The 11408-nt window shown below is 34.1% G+C and overlaps 2 protein-coding genes across 2 annotated transcripts; one reads left to right on the top strand and one right to left on the bottom strand.

Moving 5' to 3' along the window:
• Positions 1–1983: 1983 nt before the first annotated feature.
• Positions 1984–3758, bottom strand: LOTGIDRAFT_64873 (hypothetical protein; the record flags this gene model as incomplete). Its single annotated transcript, XM_009056982.1, has 3 exons — positions 1984–2377; positions 2821–3001; positions 3233–3758. Coding segments are annotated over 3 exons (1101 nt in total), but the record flags the coding sequence as incomplete, so codon positions are not given.
• Positions 3759–8592: 4834 nt separating this feature from the next.
• Positions 8593–10485, top strand: LOTGIDRAFT_239537 (hypothetical protein; the record flags this gene model as incomplete). The annotated part of the gene is made up of 5 exons (XM_009056981.1): positions 8593–8626; positions 8807–8898; positions 9188–9466; positions 9997–10263; positions 10397–10485. Exons 2-5 carry the CDS (start codon positions 8817–8819, stop codon positions 10483–10485), a joined length of 717 nt encoding a protein of 238 aa, XP_009055229.1. The 5' UTR covers positions 8593–8626; positions 8807–8816.
• Positions 10486–11408: the final 923 nt, after the last annotated feature.

Raw genomic sequence — 11408 nt, 5'->3', positions numbered from 1 at the left:
ACCACTTCTCTTTTGGGTATTATTCAAATATACAGGCCAGAATGGCCACAGAAAAGGCCATTGTTGTACAGTTTGCTATCTAATTGGATACAGACATTTGGTATGAATGTAAGCCTAACTTTTAATTCCAAGTTTTCCTCCAAGCTTTCAGTCTTACAGCATCACATGAATCATATAAAGATTGTAACATTCACAGCTTTATCTAACATGTAATCATATTACAGAATTTGATGGAGGCACCCATGAAGAGACAGTTTGATTCAATAATCTATTTACAACTTAGTTTTATAAGCAGGACTCATCAGTCAATTCATATAAACAACATTATTGTTTTGCAAGTTTTTTAGGCTCTGAAAATGTCTTTAGATGCAAATTCTTGTTTACGGTTTAGAAAATTAGTTCGGTTTTAAGCCGTTTCCCATACATGGCAGTAAACTATGTTTGATATTTGATCTAGTAACTAGTTCAGGTGCATTATTTCATATGCATCAAAAACTGAAGATGCTCTCACATTTCAAGTGGGAAGATAAAAATAGTTTAGCAACATTGCTTAAATAGCTATTTAATATACCAGTATTTTATTGCTTCCACAAATGTCCATTTTACAGACAATATATCATGATACTAATACAATTAACATGAAATTCAAATACAAAAACTACAACTAAACATGAAGAACAAACAGTTTTTAAACCTTAACATGAGATTCAATTCATAAAAAACAATGAAAAATGTTCTAACTTAATCCATCCAGCCTGTATCATTAGGAGCATGTATCATTAGGAGCCTGTTATCATCTGGCTCCTAATGCAGCATGGATAAGACTAATAACTCTCAAATGTACTACTGATGTTTGAGCATTTGACTATCATACATATGGTCTTTAATACATCTTCTACAAAACAAATTCAGCAAGAAACAAAGCCTCAATCAGTGCCAATATTAGTGATAGTGCTGGGTATTGCAAATCATATCACAATAAGATACAAATCACAATATCAAGCCGTGATACGATGATACATATCGTGATATGGGTTTATAGAGAAAATGAAGCATATTAACCTTAAATTTCAATGATTTTTTAGGGCTGTATACTTTCAGATGCTAACAGAATAATATAACTTTAATTTAATGTTGATAGGTTTGCCAGGTTGACATACACAAATTGAATATTTTATGAATTTGGATGATGTGAAGTTATATATGTAGACATGATTGACTAGTAGGACTATGCCTGGTATCGTCGAGCATCTCAGAATAAGAAAAACAGCTGCAATTGGTGGTCGAAGAAGATGGAGTGTATATTGAACACAGGTTGAAAGTTACCTTGATATTGCATTTTTTGACATTGCTATTTTGTTTGGGGCAGTACTTCTACAAATTTGAAGTATAAAAAAAACAACAACTTCTTTTTCAGTTTTACCTGAAACTGATTAACAGACCAAAATAGCAAACTGCAAACTAATGAGCCATAATTCATACCATGAATTAATAACACTATACATTTGTAAACTTAATACTATGATGTATGAATTTTATATAGATGCATATCAGCAAAACAGTAGTTGACACTTCCTAAAGTTGATGATATGTACCAAGCTGTATAAATGACACAGATTGGTTGATCTCAACACCATCAACAGAGAAAGTGGTAGATTGTGTACTGGGTACATGTACTGGTACTCTGTGATGTATTGGTTGAAGAGTGCGATGATTCATCTGTTGCATTGAAGTTGGAAGTGGTGGAGGACGAATTTCAATGGTTTGTGGACAATGTTCTAATGGTTGAAGTTGTTGAGGAAGAACCTGTTGTTGAAGGGGGTGACAGCGGTTTGTCATTGGAGTTGGTATAACTGTTGGAACAACAGTGGGTACAACATGTATCTGTGGTAACTGGTATGTCTCATTACTGTGAGTACCTTCATGTTTCTTCTTAGATCTATTGTCTGAAAATCTTTTAAAACAGAATCTGCACTCAAATGGTTTCTCTCCAGTATGTGTTCTTTTATGACATGTCAATGCTGTCTTAAGAACAAATGCTTTATCACAAAGCTCACATTTAAATGGTTTATCACCAACATGAAATTTAATGTGATCTCTGAGAGTTCCCTTTGTTTTAAAAGCTTTACCACATGTATCACACTGAAAGGGTCTCTCACCAGAGTGTGTCTTTAAGTGTTTTCGCAGAATTGCATTAGTGTAGAATGCTGCCTCACAAATGTCACATTTAAAATTCTTTACACCACCATGCGATAATTTATGATTTCTACGACTAGCTGGAGAAGTAAATGACTTTCCACAAACATCACATTTATACGGCTTCTCCTTTGTGTGAGTTCTCATGTGGATTTTCAAGTAAAAGTTTCCTCCAAATGACCTTCCACAAATTTCACATACATTCGTATATTTCTGGATTCTGGACTCGATATACTGCTTCAAATATTCTTTGGTTATTTTAGGGTTGCCAGCATTTAGTGCCAGGTACTCTTCCTTCAAATAATCTTGGTTATCTAAAAGAAAAAAAGTCAAAATTACCAACTCTTGATAACTGAAAGGAAATGATAGATTCCTAATTTATCAATAGACATCATTTTATTTCATCTGAGTATCCTCCAAATCATCTAATGAAACTCTGTGACTAAGATGATTAATAAAAAAAGATAATGGATCTTACCTGCATGTGCTCTAATATGTGTCTGTAATCTTCTATAAGTGATGACAGTTTCTTTACATACTTTACATTTATATGAAGTTTTACGTCTAGCCTCAATACCAAGATGTTTATTACCATGTATCTTCAGAAGATAAGGAGTTCTGAACCCTTCTCCACAAACATCACATTGATGTGGTTTCTCATCTCTATGTTTCTTTCTGTGGATACCTAGGTGTGATCTCTTTTCAAATCCATAGCCACATATATCACATTTAAAAGGTTTCAGACCAGAATGGACAGCCATGTGGACTTTGATATCATAAGCAGCATTAAAATACTTCTGGCAAACTTTACATTTGAATGCTTTGGGCTCACCCTCAAATTTCTCCACATGTTCTTCTACATCTTTCAGAATCCGAGCCTCGTCTTCTTCTGATGCATGTTTCCTTTGTAGATGACTTGATAAAGCGCTTTTATTCAAGCAATGATGACCACACAGACTACATGTCAAAAGAGATTCCTCTGTATGTTCAGCTAGATGGACGTGAAGCTTGACCTTTGATGGGAAATGTTCATCACAGTCAGCACAGTAGAAATTCTTCTTAGCTTCATGGATCTTAATGTGTTTATGATATGTACTGCTGTGACCAAAAGCTTTTCCACAAGTTTCACATTGGTATGGTTTCTCTCCTACATGAATGCGACTGTGAATTTTAAAATAATAAGGATCAGCAAATCCCTTGCCACAGATTTCACACTGATGTGGTTTGTCTTTTTCATCTAAATGATGAATCTGATGTCTTTCAAGACTCTTCAAACTGGTATAGTTCTTACCACAAACCTCACACTGGATCTGTGTACGACTATTGTGCAATGGTAGATGCTTCTTGAGGTTGAAAATATTCTTGAATGTTTTCTCACATAAGTCACACTTGTAAGGTCTCTCGCTAACATGAGAGCGTATGTGAACATCCAGTTGAAAGAGAGTGGAACATGTCTCCTCACATACATTACATTGAAAGGGTTTCTCTCCATTATGAACTTTCATGTGTTTTTGCATTTCTACTTTGTTCAGGAAACCTTCCTCACACTTCAAACATTTATATGGACTAAGGCCAGGAAGATTAGGAATTTCTAATGAAACTTGGTCTTTCAATACATCGAGTGCCTCTTTAAACTCTTCAAGATCTCTCCTAGCTGCTTCATAATCATCTTTTTCTTCATCATCATCATCTGGTAAAGACTGTTTCTTCTTCTTTGAAGGGACATGGTCTCTACTAGATTTCCGTCTTGCAGGACTTATTGTTGGTGTTTTCTGAGAAGCTTTCGTATTTTTACCTCTTGGACTATGAGATGTGCGTGGGCTTATACGGAGACTTGTGCGACGTTTAGGTTTCTCTTCTTCTTCACTTTCATAATCTTCATCATCATCTTCATCATCAAACTCTTCCACTGGATCATCTGAAAGTACCTCATCCACTATTTCATCTTTGAGTTTAGTTTTTAAGCGTCGTCCTCTTTTGGAAAATTTCTGCTTTGGTGGTGATTTTTTGGTGGCCTTCATTAGTGTTAGTTCTATATTTTCAGATTTCTGTAAAGATTCATGTGAAACTTCATCAGGAACTTCAGAAATCTCTGGCTCTTGCTTACATATTTCGACTTCTTCTTCAGCATGGATCTTCATATGCTCAGCCAAATCATCAGTGAGTAGAAATTTCTTGTTACAAACTTGACAATCAATTAGATCTGAAGTAGTATTTTCATCTTCTGTAGAAACCATCTGAACATTAACTTTGCTGTCAGCATCAACATCATAATTCAACTGCATAGCTGATTGACTGGGAGCATCATTCATATCTGTTGTGGGATCTAAGAGAAGTTCAGATTTCTTTTCTAAACTTCTTTTATCCACCAGCTGGAACAGAGAAAACAAAGAAACATTTAAAATAACAGACATATTGGTACTTGATTGAAATGAATGGAGTTTTACGTCCTACTTTTCATTAGGCCTTTGTGGGCTTATGAAGACAGGATTTAAAAGATTGCTTGTCAGATTTATGACAAATAGAGTTACATAGAATATCTCTCACTGTTGAAACTTGCATTGAACTGAAAATCAGCCGGAGGTCAATAACTAAAATATGTATATTAGAACTCAACAATATTAAAATTGGGTGTACACATGGAACAAGTTTATATATAAATAATATCAAACTTACAGAGACTTTAATCTGACAATGAGACATTAAATCTTTACAGTGTTGTTTAAGGAGTTCTGCTGGGAATTCTTCTGATAGTTTATAATACTTTAAACAATTAGTAATATCAACATTGGATATCATAATTCTCTGACACCTACAATATAGGTGATATATTTCATTTTTAGTTCAACTAATACCTAAATGAGATAATGAATATAACTAATGCATTGCGCATTTTCTATAGACTATCACACTACAGCCTTTGTACACAATGAACAGTTGCGCTTTTCATGACAAATTGCATCACTGACAAGGAGGTAAACAGATCAAAAATTAAAACTTTCATTCAGACCTATGCCTGCATGGCACCTGAGTCTTCAGAAGTGCAGGTTAGCTAACAAAAATCTCACTTGCCAATCCACATCCTTATTTTGCAGGTCTTGTCATTTTGAAGATTGACGATACAACAAATATTACATCTATGTATTTAAAATCAACTTACTTATTACTGAGAGGAATCAATTTCAATTCAATAGCTGTTTGAAAGAGTGACTTCATGAATTCTTCTGTGTGGTTTGTACTTAATTCATCTTTATAAACCCATGTTAACAAAACCTTCATAATATCAGCATCCTTTTCTATCAATAACAGATTTGAAGAATCAACATTTGAAAATTTTAATTAGATGAGCTTAGTTTTGTCAAAGATTTCAGATTTTATTTCAGAGGTCACCTCTTGTATTTATGTCATACTTTAGGCTTTGCTTGAATTGATGAATTGTCAACATAAAAGAATTATTTAATATATAAAATGTTTTATGAAGAAGAAAGGGGTAGTGGATAGACAAGTATGAAATTAATTGAGGTTTTTTATTTTAAATGTTAACAAATCTTAGTAAATAAAGTTACCTGTAAAATCAAGTTCTTGAATGGAAGCGAAATCTTCAACTTTCCAATATTCACTTCTTGTCGCTAAAATAACTTTATGTCCGTAGAAGATACTGTCATCTTTTAGTCTTATAGTAATATCACTGAAAGACAGTACACATATGAATTATGGCACAACATATGTTATCCTTTGTGCAAGTCAAAAGCAATAAACCTTTTTAATAAAACACTAGTGCCTAAAATATAATATCAATATCTTTATACATGGCAAATAAGATCTGTTGATACTATTCTTTACACAAGTTTTAGAATTAGTTTACTTGAATTTCAGCCTATCATGAAAACAAAATCAAACTCTTTGGAGTTGAGGATTTGGATTTCTAATTAAAACTGCTTTCCCTACTGTTTTATAGCACTGGTTAAACAAGAACATCAGATGAATGCCGATTTAAAATCTTTCTAATCCCTTGAAAATCATTTACCTGTATAATTGATTGTTATACAGTTCAGTAGATTTCTCAAGTAAGAGAGATGATAAGCGTTGGTCATCTTTATTTATTTTCTTCTTCAATGCAACTACTTTTCTTTTAGATTCTTCTATAGCAGTTTTAGTGATTGGTTTCTTCAATGAAATGGATTGGTTTAAGAAAGAATCAGTTGTAGGAACCATCATGTCTAGGAAATCTAATGTGTTCTCCAATTTTTTCAAACAGACTTGGCACATTCCTGCAGAAGCCTCTAATAATCTATCATATTTAATATCATATTCTTTATCATACATGTAGAATAGCCGTTCTAATTTTTCTTGAAGTTTTTCATCAATTGACCGTATACTGTTCAGTCTCACCAATCTACGACCATTGTATGTTGTTTCCAGGCAACTAAAGCAAGCTATTTGAGAAAACGGGACATCATTTATTGAATGAGATTCTAGATCTGCCATTTTAGTAGGTTTTGTTTTGAATACTATTTTCTTTTCTGAAAAACAAATAGTATCTTGTGAGTAAAATCAAACAATAAGATGGCATATAGGAAGCAGCCAAATTAGCTAACCTAATGATGTTTTTTGGTCAATAAAAATATGAGATTTGATAAGATTACATAAACATGGTTCCAGAAATAAGACCATGAAAATGACCCACTTTCAGACTGAAATTTCTATCCTATAAAATCATATCTTGAAATTAAATTGTTTCCGTTGGTCGGTATTTTCATCAATCATATAGAACATTAAACTATTAGTATGGTTTTATGTGCAAAATTTTCATTCAGTTAGAAATGATAATTGGTAAATTGCCATAGGCCTACTTTAAACATTGAGAAAACTTTAAAATTCAAACAACTTTTTGCTTTGCTCAGCTTGTTTGACAATATTTAACGAATCGCTATGATTTTCTTTGCGTCAGATGAAAATACCAACCATTGAAAAAGATTTAATTTTGAAATATTATTTAAAGGAAGATATTTCAGACCAAAATCTCGGAGTCGGTGAGAAATTTCTCGAAGGGAAGTGTGTAATATCATAATTCAAGATTCCTCTCCAAATCTAATTTTCAAAGTTTATGTATTGGCTACTTATAAAACAAGTCTAAAACTATATTGCATTTCTGCTGATACCTATGCCTTAAGACTTGTCTACAATCTGATCAGATATTATCATGACTGTCGTCTTGCAGGTAACGACAGGTTTGAGATTTTCCCTGTTTCAACAATGGTCGAGTATGTTGCGATTGTGTGTAACAAATAAATAGCTTTACAGATCAAAATACTTTCGTATTGCTGGTGTCATTTCCTGCATAATACTCATATTTCAAAACTTACATGATTAAGCAGACAATATACAGAAAGAGACTTCAGATAATCGATTAAATATGCTGAATTTCTTGTAAATTTATGTCATTATCGACGGCCATAATGCGTACGCGAAAGTCACGTGATCTGCTAAGCTGACATTGAAGTTATTTTTTTCGTATACACCTTATTCGAACCGCAATTAGTCCGATAAATAAACCCACAGTGACGCAAAATCTCTCCCTTTCCTTTCTTTAACATTATTTGCTCTGTCTATTAGACCATGAAACTCCAAGAATTTTCCAGGCTTACTTGTTTATATCCCGAAAGATTTAAAGATGGGTTCCCTTATTTTCATTTATGAAAATGCTAATATTTATATGAATAGAAAGTAGAGGTGTTCTAATGACTTGGAGAAATATCAGTTTGTCTCACATGTCCATAATTAATTCATAATTAGCTTAATTAGAAGAGAATTACAAGCAGAATTCCCATGATTGGCCGATCGAGAAAGGTCAAAAACAAAAAACCTTTTTTTGTTTATCCAGACTGTACATACGTGGGCATTTATGATTGGTTAAAACTCTTAATTATATGCAATAAGGACATAATGATATGGTTAAGAATGAATGAGGATTCATTAGACACACCAATTAATCAAATAGTTCGCTTATTTTAACACTGACAATTAAGGAAACCCATCTTTAAAAGATCTAATGTGTGTGATATTCGACTACTTCGAAATTTGGAGGGTGGGAGGTCACTGTAAGCCACTCTGCATAGCATATTTATTGATTTAGCCTACAATAAGTTAGCGGTTACTCGGTGTTATCCCCTAATCTCATCTCCAATATTATGTTCAGATTATCGTTTTATCTTAATCGTTATGGGCAAATAAACATGAAATGGGATCTGGATTTCTAATGATGATGTAACGGAAAATGTTATCAACTTAAAGGATAACACCTCGGGGTTATGATAAAACAAAAACCTAGTAAGAGTCAAGTTAAAATGCAGTATATAGGGCATATAGCACCTCCCCTTCACTGTTTTTATGCAGACGGATTTGATGAGCAAGCAATTTTTGCTATCATGTAAGTACTTATATTTCGGCACTATGCGAATTACTTAATGTAGGCTTATTGTCAAGGTGTTCACTATGGAAAAGGGAAAGGAGCTCCAAAACATTAATCAACTCTTAGTAAATTAAGAAAAAGAGATCCCGGTAACCATTGCTATAATGAGGTAAGAAAGTATTATTGTTCCCTTTTCAGAACTGTATAAATGTTAAAACAGCAAAAGATGCACTGGTTGCTGATTTTCACTGTTCTCTTACAACATTCAGCTGATCCAGTTGTAGCTCAAGGTAATAGCATTCATTCTTCTACCATCCGTTTGGCTATAGAATGTCATTTACTGTAATGGCGTGTTGTTCTGATCTTGCTCGAGCACAGCGTAAAAAATCGAGAAGGTGTAAAAAGCAACAATGTTGGTAGTAACTTCCAGATAGTTCTAGATCCTCATCACACATTATAATATATTCTTGTGATCTCCTACACCCAGTCTAAAAATCCAACCATCATATTATAATGAGCAAATAAGATAAATATTTCACTACACTGGTCATTTGGAATATTCTCTAATATTTTTTTCAGATTGTAATAATAATGGTTATACCGGTGATGTTATATTACTATTTGATGATTCGGAGAGTACACTATTCGTAGTTAATGATACTAAAGTGTATGCACCACCATTAGTGGCCTTTCTTAAACAGGCTATCAGTATTTTCACTTCTTTTGGTCACCATGTTGCTCTGGTGTCTTTCAGTTCAACAAGTTCTGTTGTCAATTCTTTCACAAATGATGAAGCACAACTGACAACATCCATAGATAACTTTCAACCTTCTTATAAGGGTTCAAATTTAAACATAGGTAAGCTAAAACATTATACTTTCATGTGCATTGTTCATTTTAATGAACATAAGTTTCTTAGGTATTTCAACCTGGCTTCCATCTGTATCAGTAATGCAGGTCAGTTTGGCTGCCGTAGCAAAAGTGTCTAGTTGTTTGTTAATGTAGTAAACCGAGTGAGGGATTGCACAGTAGTGTAGGCTATACGTCTAAGATCCCTCGTGCAATCCTCATTGCATACTACATGGCGTTGCCAGTCTTCACCTTCTTAGAAAAAATTGACGAGAAATTTTCCGTAATTTCATTTAATTGGTGATGTCATAACATTAGCAGATAGAAATTTTTTAAAACAGCAACGATACCCGGTCGTCTTGCTGAAAGTGATTTTCAACACAATTCTGAACCACCGAAATATACCACTGCCACCTTTAACTAACATAGAAGGCAACAACAAAAGAAAATTGAATTCTGTCAACTGTTCGATATGATATTTTAAAATTACTAATTATTATTATATTGAAATACTAAACCAACTGATCACGATTTTACAGGTGTGAATGTCAGCAGCGAACTTTTTAATACGGACGGTAGAAGTGGTTTGCCAAAATTATTGACGATAATAACAGATGGAATTTCGACAGAACCCCAGCTTACCTTGCAAGAAATAAGCAAATTGAAGCAGAACGGAATTCCGGTGCTGGCATTGCCTTTTCTCCTATCAGAAACAACAGAATTATCAAATTTAGTGTCGGACTCAACTCAAGATATATTTCCATTGGATGGAGCAAATTTAGATTTATCAAATAATCTTTGTTCAAGTAAGTCAGGATTTTAGTAAAGTTCGTCAAGTTTTTAATAACCTACAAAAAAGTAAAACTGATATCGAATCTAACCAGTTCGCAATATTTCACATATTTTCATTGTATTTGACGTTGTAATAACTATTTAAAGTCTTTATTGCGGACTTCATAGATGGTTTGGACATTGAGGAATCTTTACTTATTGTTAAAATTCAACCCTCCTTCGCGCTCTGCAAATAGGATTCATTGACAACTTATTAAAGCGAGACTGATATAACGAGGACCTAATTGCTTTGATTTGACTGTGAAATTAAATCAAAGCAAACCGACCATTAGCAGTTTAGCGATCAGGAAAGAGACACTTCAGGACGTACTGAAAACTGGCCATTATATCACAAAAACCACTGAAAATGTTCGAATATTTTCGACCTTTATGCATGCGAGACACCAGAATATATCTTGACTCTTATCTAAGGTGAATACAGGGCTGGAAGTGTGATAGTAGCATAAACTGAATTTTAAAATAATAAATAATTTTACCATGACTTTACATTTACTGATAAATAAGAATTGGTATTTTTAGGAACACAAACATATATCGCTAACATCGCACTTAGTAATGGAATATCGCCAACTTTCAGTCAATCAACATCTCCTGCTACCAGTCCAGTAACATCACCAAGTACCAGTCCAACAACATCACCTACTACCAGTCCAACAACATCACCTACTGCCAGCCCAACAACGTCTCCCACTACCAGCCCAAAAGCATCCCCTAATACAAGTCCTATAACATCACCTACAACAAGTCAAATAACATCTCCTACTACCAGTCCTACTACATCTCCTAATACTAGTCCTACAACATCCCCTACTACCAGTCCATCGACATCTCCTGCTACCAGTCCGACAACATCACCTACTACCAGCCCAAGTACATCTCCTGCTACAAGCCCAACAACATCCCCTAATACCAGTCCATCAACATCTCCTACAACCAGTCCATTAATTTCCCCAACTACCAGTCCTAAAACATCCCATAATACCAGTCCAACCACTTCCCCTAATACAAGTCCAATAACATCTCCTACTACCAGTCCGACAATATCACCTACTACCAGCCCAAATACATCTCCTTCCACAAGCCCAACAACATCCCCTTA

This window comes from Lottia gigantea (assembly GCF_000327385.1).
Source record: "Lottia gigantea unplaced genomic scaffold LOTGIsca_297, whole genome shotgun sequence".
NCBI lineage: Eukaryota > Metazoa > Mollusca > Gastropoda > Lottiidae > Lottia > Lottia gigantea.
This window is presented reverse-complemented; position numbering and strand designations above follow the sequence as displayed.